Source organism: Dermacentor andersoni, chromosome 4, assembly GCF_023375885.2.
Source record: "Dermacentor andersoni chromosome 4, qqDerAnde1_hic_scaffold, whole genome shotgun sequence".
NCBI lineage: Eukaryota > Metazoa > Arthropoda > Arachnida > Ixodida > Ixodidae > Dermacentor > Dermacentor andersoni.
Genome location: NC_092817.1, coordinates 72,463,468 through 72,481,987, shown reverse-complemented (window position 1 = coordinate 72,481,987; position 18,520 = coordinate 72,463,468). Strand labels below are relative to the sequence as shown.

At 42.9% G+C, this 18,520-nt stretch overlaps 2 protein-coding genes across 2 annotated transcripts in view; one reads left to right on the top strand and one right to left on the bottom strand.

Annotated features, from left to right (window-relative positions):
- The window catches only part of Pask (PAS domain containing serine/threonine kinase), a 100,626-nt gene extending 93,063 nt beyond the window's left edge, over window positions 1–7,563 (bottom strand). Inside the window, exon 1 of the mRNA XM_050183195.3 lies at window positions 7,056–7,563. Coding sequence (XP_050039152.2) covers window positions 7,056–7,081 — 26 coding nt within the window. The 5' untranslated portion in view covers window positions 7,082–7,563. The remainder of the gene's footprint in view (window positions 1–7,055) is intronic.
- A 1,289-nt stretch (window positions 7,564–8,852) lies between these two features.
- Window positions 8,853–18,520, top strand: part of LOC126536779 (uncharacterized) — a 79,809-nt gene continuing 70,141 nt past the window's right edge. The window contains exons 1-3 of the mRNA XM_055074161.2: window positions 8,853–9,794; window positions 15,287–15,537; window positions 16,797–17,010. Of these exons, the coding sequence (XP_054930136.2) occupies window positions 9,719–9,794; window positions 15,287–15,537; window positions 16,797–17,010 (541 nt within the window). The 5' untranslated portion in view covers window positions 8,853–9,718. The remainder of the gene's footprint in view (window positions 9,795–15,286; window positions 15,538–16,796; window positions 17,011–18,520) is intronic.

The following is an 18,520-nucleotide window of genomic DNA, read 5'->3' as shown; positions in this document are numbered from 1 at the left end:
CTGCATAATGCTAACAAGAAAATGCGAGGGTGAATCAGAAAGTTCTTGTCTCTATTTTTTATTAGCCAAAATAAGGTACATAAAGGTAATTAACGATATACATACTATTCGACATACCTTACACTATTTTTCCACATTGTCCCCACACCGGTTCAGACATATTTCCCATCGCAGCAGTAAATTTGAGATGCCCTTGTGCCGTGTTGTCAGCCAGCGACGCACGCGGCCTCCCCGAACGGTCGTCACGGTCTTTTGTGAACTCACAAATCCACCTCACATTTCTCAAAGCGAGACACCTTTCCTCATACGCGGGCTGCATTTCCCTGTGGATTTCGATGGGCGTTCGTCCCAATTGTTCCATAGAAAACGAATCCCACTTTGTTGATGGTACACTCTTAGGCAAAGTTACACCCTTTGGGGTGTATCTCTGCCACACAACGATAATCGTCATCTGCCTTGCTTGCGTTTCCTTCCTTGAAAACGCTGCGCTCGCTACTTTCCTGTCGAGAATGCTCTGTCGTGCTGATAACGCGCATGCCGTTCCTGACTTGGTAGTACCGGGCTCGCCGCGTTAAAGAAAGAAAATGCGGACAAGACAGATGGCGATTATCGTTGTGTGGCAAAAGGGTGTAATTTTGCTTACACTCTAAAAAAGTTTGCACCCTTTAGGGTGTATATCTGCCACACAACAATAATCGTCATCTGCCTTGATGCGTTCCCTTTATTTAACGCTGCGAGCCCGGCACCTTCCAGTAACGAACGGCATGCGCGTTATCGGCGTGACGTAGCATTCCCGACAGGAAAGTAGCGGGCCCGGCGTTTTCAAAAGAAGGAAACGCATCAAGGCAGATGACGATTATCGTTGTGTGGCAGCTATACACCCCAAAGGGTGCAAACTTTCTTTAGAGTGTAAGAGTGTGGACGTTTGAAGCAGATGGTGTGAAGCACAACCGCCATCTTCAACAACTGGCAACAGCGCCGTGCCGCGGAGCTATGACAGATAAGGCTGGGCCAGTCCAAGAAATGTCCACAGCAAGAAATGAATATGCTGACTTCGCATTTACAGCCATAATTTGGCTAATAAAAATATAGGGGCAAAGACTTTCTGATTCGTCCTCGTCGAAGACCTAGGTGCCATTTCTTGTCATACTTTAAAGTAGCTAGAGCTATTACTCAGCAACTGAATATTTTTTTTTTCATTGTTGCGGGGGCTCAGGAAATGTCAAATGGCTTCTTGGAACATGAATTTAGATATTATATTGTGTCGTCCAAGTGATATCTGTGATATGATGGACCAGGGTAACTATGGCCACAGCTGAGGAGTGTTATTTTGTGGCCCAATCTCTGATATGATGAGCCCCGATAATGACGGCCACAGTTGAAGTGGGCAAACTGATACAGTCATCTGTACACACATACACCATGATGCCATATTCTCTCCATATACACATTAACCTGAAGTTTGAACTATTGATGTTCTATAAGCCCATGAAATCAGTAGCGTCACCAAAGATTTCGACATCGCCCATGCCTCTAGTGTGTGTGTGTAGACAAAACGGCTTACAGTTCATAGTGCTTGGAGGTTATATCTTACGCAGGCTACGCAGGCTAAGAAGAGATCCTAAGCAAGAGGCAGAGCACTCAGCACCTAAGCCATATGGTGCTCCCCAATCTCTTTGTCATCGCCACTGCAGTTGTGGAACAGCCATTTCAGGTTTCGGCGCAAGTACTGGCGCAGGCAGAATGCCGTACTGGCGCAGCAGCAGCAAACACTTTTGGCGCAGGGTCAAACGCGGGTATGCTTACCATATACATGCAAATTTTAACTGATATATTCGATATGTTGTGAAGGGCGGGTTTACGCGAAGCTTACGTTGCGAACACAGTCACGAAAGGACGCGACGCTTCTTCACACCGCGACGCACAAAGGGCGCTGCGGCCAGGTTCGTCGGATCTCCGATAGGGCGCGGAGAAGGAACCAAACAGACCGCCAACAAACGCGGGTTTATTAACCGAGGATGCAACACAGTGCGACAGTTACGGCTTGTGGGAAAAGGCTCACCACAAGACCGATCACACGCGAATGCACTGAGCATTACATCATGCAATAGACTCATGTCATGCATACTGGGGAGTTTTAGAACAAAGAAATAGCGTCAGCGCCACTGCAGATATGCGCGAGACGCGAAGGTTTTGCGTTTGCGTCGGCGGCCTTATTTCGCCGACATAGCGCAGCGACTCAAGCTCGACACTAATTTTGCGTCAACAGACGTGGCAACTCCCATCGAAGTGGCGGTTCTCGCCGTGTACCACATATGCGACCTCAATCCTCGTAAATCTGCGGCTATCAAAAGCAATAAACGGTGTCGCAGGTTCTCGCTTTCTCTCATTCGATTCAATTTAGCAGGGCACAACAGCGCCGACAAGCTTTTTTCAACTTTGACAAGTTTAACAAGTTCTTGCAACTTTGCAATTTTTGCATCAAAAGCGTTCTTGCACCTCTCCCTCATCGATATTCGGCCGCCGCAGCCGCAAGCAGGCCTGCGATCTCAAGCTCAACAGTGCAACGCCATAGCTTTTGAATAGACTACCCCGAAGGGTCACGAACTTCGGGGCGCAGTGACAGCCAAGTCGCAAGTGCGACATGACGTTGCGAAAATCATTCGCAATATCTGGTCATGGGAAATAAGTTCATGAGTACATATAAAACGTGACTGTAGAACGCCCTTAGACCAGCGACGAATACTCACACGGTTCTCTGTTTTCGTTCTCAACGGCCCCATGTGTTCGTACTGAGCGCTTATACATAATGCCAAAATTAACAACCTGGCCCATATCAACGCGAGCAGTAAAACTGCTGGTACTATTATAAATCATTCAACTCGGACGTGCTGAAGCCGACGGACGTGCGCGCGCGGCCGCCCGGAGTACTGCGTACTGCGCCCACCGCGGAAGGTTAGAAAAACACCTACATAAGCACAGCAGAGGTGGCTATGTTAGGCGGCTCGAATGATAACTGTAGAAGCGTCATTCAGAACACACGGCATTGTCCTTCACCTCTGGCGGTGTTTTCTCTACTTCCTTTTTAAATTAAAAGATGTTGATCCATAAATATTTTCATAAACAACGTTTAAATTTGTTAATTTTCACTTTTCCTTCCTGTTTGGCTGTTGCGTTGGCTCTCTCCTTCAGTAGATCGCTTAATTCCTCTAGACCATTGTCACTCGAAACGATTTTCACATGTCGCCGACAGAAGACATCGCAGCTGAAGGCGACGAAGGGACTACTTCGGTTTTTGAAAGAGACGGGATTGGACAAGTGGCTGTGACAGTGATATCACGTACCACGCAAGAGTGATGGACTATCTGACGATGTGTGTGCTGTGCTATGTGCTCTCTCTCTCTCCCTTCCCCATCTTTCATCCCCCCCATCCCGCTCCGATGCGTAAGGTAGCAAACCGGTTGAGGTAAACTGGGTAACCTCCCTGCCTTTCCTTCTCCGCTTTTTCCTTCCTTCCTTCCTTCAAATACTTGCGACTCTTGTTTCCAGTTGGCAATTTTGCACGAGAAGAGCTGTACATTTAGGGGAAAACCAGACGAGTTAACGGGTGAGTCATATTGCCTATGAGTTTAAGGGTTATTGCTGGGTTTGATGATGGACGCTGTCTCGCGTTATTTTATTTTCCATCTTATTTAACCCATATCACGGGTTAAATAAGGTTATAGGATCTGTCAGGTGAATAAGGTGATAGGATCTGGTTAAAATGTTCCGAGGATCTGTCAGCATCGTGGCGAGCCGTCACTCAAGGAAATAATGAAACGAAAGGAAAAGTTAAACAAAATTGGCATTTTCTCTGGCTGCAACTCGTTCCACGTGCATACAGACCAGCTGACCACGAACTGAATCCCTTTCCTGGTCCCTGTATCAGTCTGAACGAAGAAGGTTGAACAAACGAAGCAATAACGATGCGCGGGACCATTGAATAGACTGTGACAACTGAATGCATCTGGTGCTAATCGCGCGGACACCGAATTGATGAGGAAACTGGCCTTCACATCCCAGGAGATGCCAATAACTACCGCCATCCAAAAGGAGTGAAAAAGGCAGCAAAATGTTGACCGCCGAATAGCTGTCAAGCTTCAACATTGATTTGGCGGCGCTTTAGGAATGTGTGTGAGAAGTGGTGGCGTGGGCGAGGTTGGGGGGAGGGGGGAGGGGGGGGGGTCCCGGGCCACCCCTTCAGTGGTTTCAAGGACTGGCTCAATTTCAGCATATGGCAACTCAACCACATCCCCCGGGTCACAGCTGTTGCACACTAAGATGACGCTTCACTTCCTGCAACAGATTGTGGTTGCTGATGTTGGCATCAAAATAAGACGCAGAAATGAAAGGTGGCTGGCAATGTTGCCCTGAAGTTCCCGCACCAGCTTGCAGTGGCATCATGCATTTTGACATCAGCTACATGGGTGTACTGTCAGTGACAACCTAAGAATGCAGTGGCAATTACACCCCACTCTGATTCAAAAAGTTAGTGTAGAAGTGCAACGAATTGGGCTAGTTGGAGACTTCTAATGGTACTTCAGTACAACACAAAAGCAAGACACAGGAAACAGATAGATGTGACGAGAACCAGTGCTGCACATTTGTCCTCGTCGTGTTTATCTGCTTCCTGTGTCTTATATTTACGTTTTATCAAAGCCAAAGCACCATGGATTTCACATAGCTACACCATCCAATTATGCTCGCTCATTTCAATGACACAACAGCAGAAGCAAACTTCTTTCAGTATTGGCATCTGTCAGAAACTGTGCTTTGGAGTGCGGAGGCAGAGAGAGCAGGTGCGGTACCGTTTTGTGGGTGGAGCTTGTACTGAGTCCTTTAACAGTAGAGGAGAGCTCTGGTGCACTTCAAGTAAGCCAAAGGCTCGTCCTAGCAAATTTGAACATTTCCAGTGGCAAAATGGGTTCCATATGACAAAATACTTTGAAATCTATAACGTTGCACCGATGTACTGGCACTGAGGTTTCGGCACAATGTTCAAGAAAGGGAAAATTGTCCTTCTCTTTCTCTGGCAATAACCAACCTTTTTGCACAGAATGAACAAACAAAAGTTTTGAAGCACTGCCATACCAGTTCCAACTGATTAAATGTTGCACTTCAATGTCTTTCTAATAACAGCATTTCAGGTTGTCTGAAAACCTGCTTGTGACAGTCCCTGTATTATCTTGACAACCATGATGCATATACTATTACAACAGACACGCTTTAATTCAGTGCCCATTGCAGCCCAGTGGTGAACCAACAGATTAAGCAAGAACATTAGCCACGATAATAAAGCACAGTAAACAATGAAACAAAGAAGATGGGAGAAGCGGGGGGGACAAGTTGTCAGACAGTGCTCATCCCAACTCGTTCTTTATGTGTCGTCATTTACTGTGCGCTGCTATGATGGTAAGTTCCAACTCTCCTAGCTCACCATGCATGTGAAGAAAAGCATTTGTCACAATTTTCAACCCATTCCGTGCAGACATGTAAACACATGGATATCAACCCACCTACAAAAATTGCTGATTTTGTTCACACACAAAAGATTTATAGAAGTTCTGTACCAGACAAGTCTGGAAAGTCTCATGGTAGACATATAGTTTATCTGACATCACGCATTGGCAACTAAGGAAAACCAAAACTCAACACAATATAATAGGTGTTTTTTCTTCAATGTATCATATGCAAACTGCTGAAAAACGCATTCTCAGTGTATGCGACAAGCATCTCATCTCTAAGGCAGCTGTGAAAGGTAGCAATGTAAGATTACCAACATTGTTGAAAATTACTTTTTGTAGCCACACTATGGTTTGGCCATTTGGCTTCAATTCAGTATGCATTCTTGTGTCAGTCTCCCCACTATCCACTCTATCTTTACTGTACCATGCTGCATGTACTCCGTATGTGAAAAACGAACCTGGACGATGAATAGATTTTTATGTACTTATACCACTACAGTGCAAACTGCAACTGCATTTTTCATTAGTATTCTTACATATACATTACTGCGTGCTAGCCTGGGGTTCAATGTCAAGAAACCTCACAAAAATACTTAAGTTGCAAAAGAGCTGCGGGAGCCATCGATAATCTTTCATTCAGCAAATCAACTGAACCTTCTTTCTCTATACATAACTTCGGATCACTGAAAACAAGCGCACATTTGAAATTCACTACACAACCACTTCAAAGTACAATTTCAAAGTTGTGCGTTCTTGAATTGCGTAGAAATTACGGACTTTGTTCAGTAAACTATTCAGTAAATGATGGATGCTGCATTAGTGTTTCTTACATTGTGTGCACTATGTTGTACTTCTGCTATGTTTGGTCACCTACTGCTGCTGTGTCTTGTAAAGTATAATCAATCGTCAAGGCGTACGTCAGGCGTTTGTAACGCCTGCTATCCTTTGGAAGTGGGTAACTAAAATCTATCAATAAATCAAATCAAATAAATCGAATTTCCCTGTTCTACGTCGCCCACGCCGTCCATGTCTTTCAAATATCTGACTAATGCTCTTCCGCCCTCGTACTCAGTAAAACTCTACGTCAAGACTTTTTGCCCGAAATGTATCTGTTATCAACGCAGACGTTATCTCATATTTAACGCTCCTCTATTTGGCAGGGAGCACTAAGGCGCTAAACTTTCGCTGCTCACAAGATATGCGCAATACGGGTATATTCTCAATCAAATGTTTAAGATCTTGGTTAAAGCATAATGCGTAGTACAAACAGTCATACAGCCAGTGACAGCCATACAGTGACAACTAAGTGGTAGTAACGCGGCGGCGAAATTGACCACGACAGGACCTGTACCCTTCAACGTCTTCGCCTGTACTTAAAACCTGCGGCGAAAGTTAACGCGCCAAGGTGCAGATTTATCAAGACGAATGGGACAAGGAGACGGTTACGACCACAACAGTGGTGCAGTGGGTGTGGACGTGCCACAGCCGAAAACTGTTTCTGGTAACGTTTTGCGCTTCTGAACAGTGACGTAAATAGGTGACACGACTTACGGGTTGTTAATTCCGTCTGTCTTCATAACACAGCATCGGCGATGTGCGAAACGCCTCCACAAATTTTCTCCACGTCGGCCGACGACCCGTGAAGACTTGCCGCGTCAAGTTCGAAACAGCGGTCCCGTACAAGCCCCTTCGTGTACACTGAAAACAAAGTAATCCATTTCAAGAAATCTACTACTTTCGCCGCCAGAAGTGCCTGCACCATTAGCGATTATTCACTACAAAAGAGAGCTCGAGCATCTCTCCTGCCGCTTGTTTCCTGAAGAGTGAAAAGGACAGACGCCTCGGCACTGCCATAGAGTTTTAAACTATTTAAACTATAATTATTTTATGAAACACTATGGGTGCTTCAGCTCGCACTAGCGTTTGGCTGGGACTGCTCGGCTGATCCGCGCTCCCGTTACCTGTCAATAAACTCTGTAAAAATATTATAAAAATATTGCGAGTGTAAAGAGCATAACATTTTGGATTTTTAACCTGTTTTATAAGCCGGCTAAATTTTTTTTTGCCTGTGTATCACTAACGTTTGTAGCGCCAACTTGTGGGAAGCGTCCGTCGTTTAACAAAAGCGCTGGCTCAAAGGTTCTACTAAAGTCGTTGTATCTGCATGTAACGTGTTTGTTACGCACGATGCATTTGCTGCCGTGTTCACTATGTCCCAGTTTCGCTCATGCTGTTTATTCATTCATCGTTGGCTTTCTTTATGACTAACGAATCACCTCTACATTTATTGAAGCTCCTAGTTTAGAGCATCATGATTGCCGGGCAGTTGATTAGGTCTGGTGAGGTGAAAAACAAGGAACATATTTTTCTTTTGCTTTTGAACGCAGACTGTTCCGAATGGATATCTGCTGCAGGAGACCCACGATCTATACATACATATATATATATATATATATATATATATATATATATATATATATATATATATAGGGACTTTAGTTGCTCAAAGGTGCCAGTTCCCGAGTGAGCGCATGGATTTGATCACTTCTCCGTGCTGGCGTAACACCTACATTTGTTGAGAATTATTCACATTAAAAATAATATATATATATATATATATATATATATATATATATATATATATACGTTCGTTATACCAGAATGATTCTGGTGGTTACTAATAATATATGTATTTGCTTCTCCAATTTCTTTTCTGACTTCGCACGCATTAATCACTCACGCAGTATGTGTGAAGAGTAATAATAGTAATAATAAGAAGAGTAATAAATAGTAATAATAACAGGTCAGCACGCGTGCATTTGTGTTCCCAGTACCAGCGTTAGAGCATCCCGCTCTCACTGAGCTGTACAACAGTGCAAGCTCCTTCGCTGTGCGCCCATCATGAACTGATATGTCCACAGAACACCTATACAGATATGTACTAGTTTTCCCCCTGAGTACTTTTACAGCGAATTTTGCTTTAATAATTAGTGTTCCCATAACGGTTCTCGCACGCGTGTCGTGGAGGCGAGCGTTCGCTGAAGCCGCGGACGAGCAGGCCGTCGGAACAGGCACGAGCTGCCAGACGTCGGCAGAAATTGTATCATGTGGTAAGCTTGGAATTGCACGTTTAGACTTTGCTACTATTCCTTTAACGGGCTCGAGATCACTTATAAAGCAAAATTTCCTCAGCGAAACCTCCCATACTTCCTTGCACGACCGGCTTTATTAAATAAAGCCGGTCGTGCTTCCTTGACCGTAGGCATGCTGCTCATAGAGAAAGAAAAAGACTTTCTCTATGTGCTGCTGTCTTGCGCAGTATGTGCGTGTGGAACCACGTTCGCGCTAGAGCACCTATGCAGGGCCAGTTTGCATTAGGCCACGGATTCGTCGATGTCTCGCAGGATATAACGCATTCCTATATGAATTCTGTTTGCAATTCCGGCTTCGACTATGAACGGTGTAGCGCATGAACATTGGCATCACATTACGTCACAGTACATATACCTATTGAACATTGCATCACATACACCTTACAAGGATACGAGTTACAAGGATGGCAGTAAGGATAATTGCGCATTTAATTTGTCATTTACATAACCGATCCACGAGGGGCCTTGAACTCCAACGTATATGTCGGATCTGCGTATTCTTTTTTCTTAATACTACCACTTGCTTGTTTGCGCCAGAGACAGCTAACGCGAGCACGCGTTCATGTCTCAACTTGAAATGGACCATCGAGAACACATTAATGTGTAACCATTCATTTACAGGGCTCAATCAGTGTGCATATGATCGAAGCACGCATTGGCGGCAGGTTTCTAAATTTATTTACTAACAACTCGCCGACAGCTCCTTTGCTCAGAAAATTCTACAGTCATGCACACAACGGCGTACTTATGCCAGTAACTCCTCTACGACACCGAAAACGAAACTATTTCGTGCCGCCAGAGGTGCCTACACAAATTGTCGAACCACAATGGCTGCCATTACGAGAATATTGCGTACAACCTGGACTTACTAGCATTGAAGGCCGCGTACTAATTTCTACTTTATGGTGAATGTGCTGCGCATTCCATGGCAATGTTGAAGAAATCATGCTGATGATATAGTTGCTAGAGTTGAAATTCGCAGCAAGCTCTAGGAAGGCTCAGCGCTGCCCGACATCCGGGTGACGGTGAAGTGCAATACAGTACACTCGATGGGCTTATAAAATGTATGTAAACATTTACGCTAACGTCACAGACTACGCTGCAGAACCTTCCGCGCCTGCACAGAGCCAGAAAGAAGGTACGTCCCGACTAATCTTCACGCCAACGCACTCGCCCCTCACGGCCCGGCTAGCCAAACGCACCGATGGGACGCCATGTTGCTTTTTGGTGCCTGCCCCGAGTAAAAATGTGGTTGCGTTACCGCAGGTTATTTCATTGTTGGATTTATCTACGGCCCTGGTACTTATTGTCAAAGCTATCAAATAAAAATTTTATCTCCCTAATCGTGGCAAATGTACGGTGACGCGTAACAAAGATTGTACAAGCACCAAAATATTTTGTGGTGAATCGGACCGTCCGTCGTGCGCCGTAGGTTTTCACATTTTATTGTGAGCCGACGCTGCTTTTCGTGTTTTAACGCGCTGTACGCACGTTTTGCTAGTAGCGCGTGTTCCAGAGGCAGTTGGGGTGGTTTATTTGAAGATTCTGGTCTCACATAAAATAAGAATTTCTTGTTATAATCGGGATGTCACCGTGCCGTGCAAGTGTTTCGCCCAAGAGTTTCGGACTGGACCTTTGCAGCGACATAATGCACTGTGGAATGTGTTGCCTACCGCGCTTGCTCTAACTTAGGCTGGACACCTCCTACCTTGCAGTAAAGAAGTTGATATATCTAGCATCGTAGAAGCGAAACATTCCTATCGGATCGTCGGTGCATTCAACAGTTGATCATGCAATAAAACGCTTGGAGAGTTAGGTGATGCTGAATGTCCCCGCTCACAATAGCGTCTGAATATCGTTTCTTTGAAAAAGATTAGGGTCACCTCATAAGATTACCTCGTTCGTCCACATTAACCGTCCGATTGCTGTAGTAGCACAGGAACGTTATCGTAGTCCTTTGTTAAAGGCTTTCTTGATGTCCTTAGAAAGGACATAGTGTTATATTTAGTCGCTAAGCTGCTAGTGATGCTACTTGTATCACCGTTGGTGTGGTTGGCACTGAGAGAGAGCCAGTAGCACCTGCACAACTGGCAGGCTGTGAAGTAAAATTCCAACGTGTGCCAAAGGGCTTTTCACCACAGTTGCATCTTTAAGCAAGCAAATGCAAAAGCACTGCAAAATGTGCGGATTGTCACGCGAAACGTGCAGGAATATATATTGGTGAAACTGCAGGAATTTTCCAACACAGTGGAGGAGAATACAGCATATTCTTTTCCGAACAGAGATAACACACTCTTGTAAATTGCTAAATTTTGTTCACTGCTCTCAGTGTTCTCACCAATAATGTACTTGCACCATCTGTCGTATTTTCCTTTCTCTTTTTGTGTCACAAATACAGTGGTTATAAAATGTTGGCATACAGTTCAAGGTTTTCCCAAGGTTACTACGTCGGCAATATTCTGAAGCCAAAAAATGCTTTATCTGTGTGGGATAGCCGATTCAGCCTGTAACATTTCACCACTTCAGTGCCCAAAGTAACAGGCACACAAAGAGCCTGTTGTAGTTCTAGTTGTGAAAAAATATGCTATCATTAGAAATAACTGCATAACACCTAAATCAGGCAACTGCTTTTGGAATCACTATAGTTTACAAATTGAATTAACAAATAGTGATCATACTAGTATACCTTAAAAAAAATGTTGGAGGTTTAAGTGCCAAAATTACTATATGATTATAAGGCACTAGAATAATTTTTAATGTGCACCGTATTCTAAGTACACATGCATTTCTGCATTTTGTCCCCATCAAAATGCTGCTGCCGCTCACAACCTCGAACTCTGCAGCATGACTTTTATACTTTGAGCATTCACTGAATGCTGATGCAGTGATCATTAGGTCCAACCATATTTTAACATCACGTGATTGTTGTAAGCACTACTGACATTGTATATGAGATATCTGAGGAGACATAAACTGGTATATGCGCAGCACATTTCTATGGACTGGATGTCAAACCTGAACCCTATATATATTTTTTAAGTTAATGCAGTGTGTCATGCAATATGCTGGGCACTGTATTGTGTCCAACGTACACTACCGTAATAACCCTCTTCTCTTTTAATTTTTCTATCCCCTTCTTCCTAAAAGGCAGATGTTGTGCCTTGGGAAGTTGCCAGCATGTTCCTTCTTCTTTTGTGCCTGTTTTTGTCCAAAATAAAGAGTAATAATGTGTTCACAGTTTTCCTTCCTTGTAACCTATCTGTGAATACAACATTTGTCTAGCTTTCATATGGACCTTGGCAGCTTGACTCATTGGATGCCTTGCTGGCCATACTCTGTTATTCCTTGAACAGGTTGTGATGCGACATTGTACAACCATCTACTGTGAAGGTTTAAATGACCGGCACAGTCGGCTATGCTTATATTTAAAGCTGCATTAAAGGCAAACAGTAAGCTAAGCTTAAGGGATAAATTGCTGATTCAAAATGTCTGAAGCACTGCTATAGGAAGCTCTTGTGAGTGAGAAAATTCCGTAAATGTAGGACAGGTATTGGCAGCATCACTATGAAGATACTTTTGTCAGCTGCCATTGGTACATGGTGTCCTGTTTAATGAATGGTAAATTATTCTCAACCATTGTTGATTATCCAGAAGTACATGTTGCTGGGCTAGTCGATTCATATTGCTGAGTAGATGATAAATATGATCGCTATGGCGCAAACAAGGAAGGACGGAAGGGAACAAGGGGAGCGCACCCCTTGTTCCCTTCCGTCCTTCCTTGTTTGTGCCATAGCGATCATATTTATGGTCGACTCAGCAATTGATGATTATATTGCATTTCAACATGAAAGAAAATTAAGTTTGCTTGATGTTTATTGGTGCTTTCAATAAAATAACTTGTTGGTGCTGCCTTTCTGCACTTTATCTGCACTATTTGCAGAAATGTTGTACCCTGTCCATATGCCTCTCTGACTAAAAGCAGGTAATAGTGCATGATAGATCATGACCTCTGAGATGTTGCCAACTGCAATTCCTGCACTGTGGGGACTGCAATGAAGGGCATTGTTGCAAGCCTTCAGAGATTACTATTTCCTTGCGTATGTGCACAGTCGGCTCTATTTCAGTTTCTCAAACACTGCCTTTGTCCTTGTGATATCACTGCATCTATGTTTCACCGTGTGCATTCGCATGAGTTGCTATTTGTGTTTGGCTTACAGAGAAAGCTCTTTATTTAAAAGCAGAGTGGTTTGCCAGCATAGGAGTATTCACCTACATGCTACTCTTCAAGGAAAGGGGAGAAGGGAGAGAAAGCTTGTGAATAGTATAGCACAGAAACATAAACATGGCATGGCATTGAGGTTGTGACTGGTGTGGCTCATAAACATAAATATTGCACGAGATCGCATGTTGCATAGATGACAATCAAGACAATTATATGCACTGCATTTAGTTTTATAGCATTTAATTAACTGCTTCGTGAAAACTTTCATATGTTCATAAATGTTCATAAATAATAAAAATGTTCATATAACTTGCCCTTGCTCTGCCATCTGCTAATCTGTTGTAGCTACCCGAGTTGGTTTAGTGGCTGCCCCAGAAAGGCGGTGGTGCCATGTTCAACTGCCAGACCAGGATAAAATTTTCTTAAACTGTGAAGGTTCCTTCTTGGGGAACCTATACAGTTTTTTTTTTCATAGCTTCCCGGCTACTTCAGGTAGATAACAAATTTTCCTTTCACCTTCACTGTAGAGCTTTAATGAGAGGAACTGATTGACAATGATATGTGTTGAAGTATATTATAATCTTCATTACAGCGGGTATAGTTGTGGGAGATGCGATCTCTTCGACTGTAATCTTCTTGCAAAGTAAGTCACTAACGTAGCTATTTGGGCTTCTTGGTGACCAATATTAGCAGTAAATGTAGTGTGCTGCAGAGGAGGACAAACTGATAAATAGCAGTGGTAAACAGTGGCCTAACAGATGTCTGAGGCAGGAGGTGAAGTTTCGAGAAGAGGACTTGTCTTTATCAGGGCGACAGCTAAGTGACATTGTAGCACCAAGTGTGTCTTGTCACTTTTTCATTTGTCCTTGTATGCAACACACTATATGTTTGCTACTTGTATGGATACAATTGATCTATTGTTGCATAACAAACACTGAAATGTTTGTAGAAGGACAACACAGAGTTTGATTTTATTATTGCTTTCAGTGTCGTTTTATGCAACACTTTTAAGAGCAACTTCTTTCACGAGAAATTCAAGCATAAAAAGTTATGCTAATCTTATGCACTTTTGGAATTGGTGAACACAAAGCTTCTTGACATCTTCCATTACACTCACAATGCCGAGACGATGTTGGTATCGTGGTGCATGTAGCAATTAAAGCACAGAAGCCTGTACAATGTATTTCAATGTAATGATTCATGTTTAACACATCTACATTCCTTGCAAAAGACACGATCTATTGCACCTCCTGATGAAGGTGTTTGTATATATACTTTAGGGTCTCACTGAACTCTATGGACACCATTTTTTATATATAAGCCAGTGCTACTATGCAATGTCTTCTTCCCCAAACTTCCATGCCTAATGTCACAGATATTCTTTGTTTCTTTGTGCCGTCTCTTACTGCGTCTCAGCTGTGTGACAGAATTCCCCCGCTCTGTCCACTCGGTGAGACACTGATGCTAAACTCGGAGAAAGATGCAAAGATGCTAGGTCCACATGCCACACCTGATTAACTGTCATGCTGTAGCATTACCAGGATTGGCCTGCCCATACCTTTGATTGCACTGTCTTCAGGATCAACCTGCATTATGAACCTCATTCAAGCACTTGTGACAGCATGTATCCTGCACTAGTGTCAGGATCGGCCCACCAAGTTGCCACCTTTTGATTACACAGTCTCCGTGATTGGCTCAGTTTTGGTTTCACCATCTCTGACATCGGTCCAGCTTACTATTATACTGCCGCTGGGATCAGCCCAGTTTACTTGATGAGACAGCCAGACAACATTACAAACTCTGGGGGAGATAAGCGAAGAAAGCATTGCTTATAAACTGTGCTTGTGCTAGCGAACTCTTCTTTTTGTTTAGCACTGAGGTCGTTGGCGGTGGTGATAGAAGCCTTCCCTTTCCATTGTTTATTATTATTTCTTTTTGCACAAATTGCATGCTGCCTATTGCTTTTTACCAGTCATTTCTTAAACGGAGATCCGTAAACCCCTTGGTGTGTTGGTGAAGTTATCACTGCTGGTAAAGCCTCCTTCCTCCTTTAAATGCTAGATGCTGGGGCCCAATAAAGCTGTATGACTCATCAGCCGGTACCCATTCATACTGTAATCAAATCCTGCCTTTCTGGGAAGTTCTTAATTATTCACCTTTGAACTTTGACTGTTGCATATACTGTTAGAACAGAAAGAGATGAAGCAATGCATGGCCTTTCAAGGTTACGTTCATGTTCCTTCAATTGTAGGACCTATCACCTTGTCATCTAATGTCTTTGGCATTTCTTTCTGTACCTTAGGTCATCTATTTCTTTTTGTGATACACTGTAGTTTTTTCAATAGCATTCATTTGTGGCTGAAGACCACTGCTCTGTGTGAACTTCTGTCACCTGTTCTTCCCCACAGAATGCAGTGTGTGTGGGGAAGGCCATGTGACTGCAGCTTGCCCACTTTTGGGCCTGGCCCAGAAAGTGGATGACAAGTCGGTGCCGTCGCGGGCACGCCTCTCACTGCCCCCGACATTGGCTCTGGCTGAAAATGCGGAGTGTGGCCCTCGTGTTACAGCCCGTGAGGACATTCCGGTGGGAACTCAGTTTGGGCCTGTTGAAGCCCCCCGTTACCGTGCTTTCAAAGGCAGGCCACGCTTCAAGCTCAAGGTAACCAGTCCTCTACTTAGACTGTGCTACTTCTAAATTTCATATGAACTGGACAAGGATGAAGGCAGGAGATACACACATTGGTCTCTCTGTTCTTGTCTAGGTTGTTGATAATTTTTTAAAGCAGAAGGTATTGCCAACTCTTCAAAATTGAATCACTTGGAGACCATTTTAGTTTCAGTGTATAGGTGTCATTTTGAATGCACTACACAGCTTACAACTGTGGACATTTTCTCACTGTTGCACAAGATGTTGACTGTACATGTAACATAGGGTTTCTTGTGCTTTATAGGGTTGCAGCATATTTCCTTCCTTCCTCCATTAACGGTTCTACAGAGTCTACACAACCACGGAATTCTTTATATTTGTCCTTATTTTGTGTTTATTGTTTTTAATTTCATTACTTTAATAAAGTAATGAGCTGATGCACTCATGCAATGCTAAACATGTCTGTTGAACTGTTTTACTGTTTCCTTTGGCCATACCAGTTTCTGCTTCACAGGCCAATTTACAATCTAGAACAGTGACAAACAAGACCTCTGAAGAAATTCATGTACATACAAAGCTTTAATAGCGCATTATGTAGTAAATAGAATGTATAATACAACCATCAAAGTCAAATATTGACAATAGAAAAGAAGTGCCAAATGTGCCAAACAAAAGGTGAACATTTGGATTACAGCATCAGAAACAAAACTGTGAGACTGGTAGGGTCTAGGCATCATGGTGAGCATTTTACTGGTGAACCTGAAGCATGTAAGGCAGCAAAACCACGGTGTAAATGACACGTATGCCACCATATGGTGAGCTCAGACAGAGTGAATGCACCAAGTTCGAAATTGTCAAAAACAGTGTCGTTAAAAATTGCAGAAAAAAAAAACCTTTAATGATGGGAGCATAAAATCTTTACAAGGAGCTTTTTCTATGTCTAGCTGTACCACTTGTTGCTGTATTGCAGGTCTCTAAATTCCCCCCCCCCCTTTTTGTTTTGCTGTTAAGTCAGATTCTACACAAATCGGTGTGCCAACACAACAACAGCTTGGTTAGGACTAGATACCTGCATAATTTACAGGTGTAGTGGTGCGGAAGATCAAGAAGTTGTTCCGTGACGTCGTTGTGTGCAACTGTCAAGTAAATGCTATTGCTTGATTGTTACAAACATTTAGCATTCATTTGAATGAATCTAGCAGGCAAGCTTAGAAGAAAGCGTTGATTAGGATGCAAAATGAGGATTTTTGTGTGCTTGTTTCCGTCCACAGGTGTTTCCAACCAAGGGTCGTGCCACTTGTCTCGACACGTCAGATGAGTATCAGTGCAACTGGATGTGCTTTGTGGAGCCTGCATCAGAGCCATCGGTGCAAAATCTCATTGCTTACCAACTGGGTCAAGACATCTACTTCAGCGTGCAGAAGCCAATTAAGTCGGGTGATGCACTGTACGTGGGCTATGCACCACCATATGGTCGCAAGATGGGTAGGTACCCATTTTCTTCATCAACGTGGTCATTTCGTGCATTGCAGGGGACAGTGTTTATGTGGGAGTTGAGATGCATCTTAAACGCTGCCCGTGTGTCCATGCATGGATGTGTAACTCCCTTAGAAACACTTGCCAAGATGGGTTTTCCCACAATAAGGGTTCTTGTGAAGAGAAGGCCACTTCATGTACTTCCTTTGAACTGAACATTCTAAGTGTTTATGCAGGTTTGTAACTTGCAGTTTTGCCTTAGAAAAAGTAAGTGTCATTATACATGATGTCCTGCCTAAAGTGATGTAAATTATAAAATCAGGAATTGTAATATGTAATGCAGGAAAGAAATAAGAGCTATGCAAAAGGTAGCTTGTCATTAACAACTAAAAGTTACGTTTTCAAGAATGCTCTACAAGCCTTGGCCAAACATTATGGCTATAAAATTAATAATTTGAAAGTAAGTCAATTAATAGAAATTATTTAATTAAGAAGTGAAAAAATAGTGAATACTTTTGTAGGTGGCTTGCTAACAACACGTGTTTGGTTTCACCAAATAGCCTTTTTCTTTTTATGTGCTGCACATTAGCTAGGACACCCTGTATAAGCAAAGGTACATTACCTTGGATTTAATGTGGGCCTTCTTGATAGTGCGATCGAGACCCAGCTCATTTCATCATCAAGACGTGGGTTGTCTGGATGGGTTAAGATGATCTAATGTCTCTTAAGCAGCAAATAAGCTATGCATGTGCCTTTTGGTGACCATTCCCAGTGACTGCAATGAGCAGGACAGCCATTTAATTAATAAAAATAAAACCCAATAACACATGTAGTAGTAGTAGTAGTAGTAGTAGTAGTAGTAGTAGTAGTAGTAGTAGTAGTAGTAGTAGTAGTAGTAGTAGTAGTAGTATCATCATCATCATAATCATCATCATCATCACCACCACCACCACCACCACCATAATATTTCATTTAGTTGTACTTTGTGCATATATAGTCGTGTGCCTTTTGATATTTTGATGTTATATGATCACAGTTGCATACCAGCATGCCTTTGTTTGCATGTAATGTTGTATTGACTTGATACTAGCCTTTCTTTCTGAAATTAAGTATCGTTACTAAAGTGACTTCCTGTGTGAGTTATTTTATAAGTAATCCGGCTCAGGTGATGCAGGTATTCTGTAAATAATAATAAATAAATAAAATAAATAACCTGTGTCATGTGCGAGCTGCCTCAACATCAATTCACAGCAAATCAAAAGCCATCCTTCTTTCGCCTGTAGCAAAGCCATGCTTGCCTATGGTGAGTTAAGGCTGTGTTCTTGCCATAGTAAAATAGGTGAAATAGGTGAATGTTCTCGGAGTATGTTGTTTGTTAAGTAGTGTTGATGCTTACTTATCGGTAACTTTTCTTTTTTTGAGCACTGAGAATGCTACCTATAGAGTTTTTTTGTATGATCTGCACAGCTCACATGAAGTAAATTCTAGGAAAAAACAGTGTCCCAGCCCTAAGTCTTAC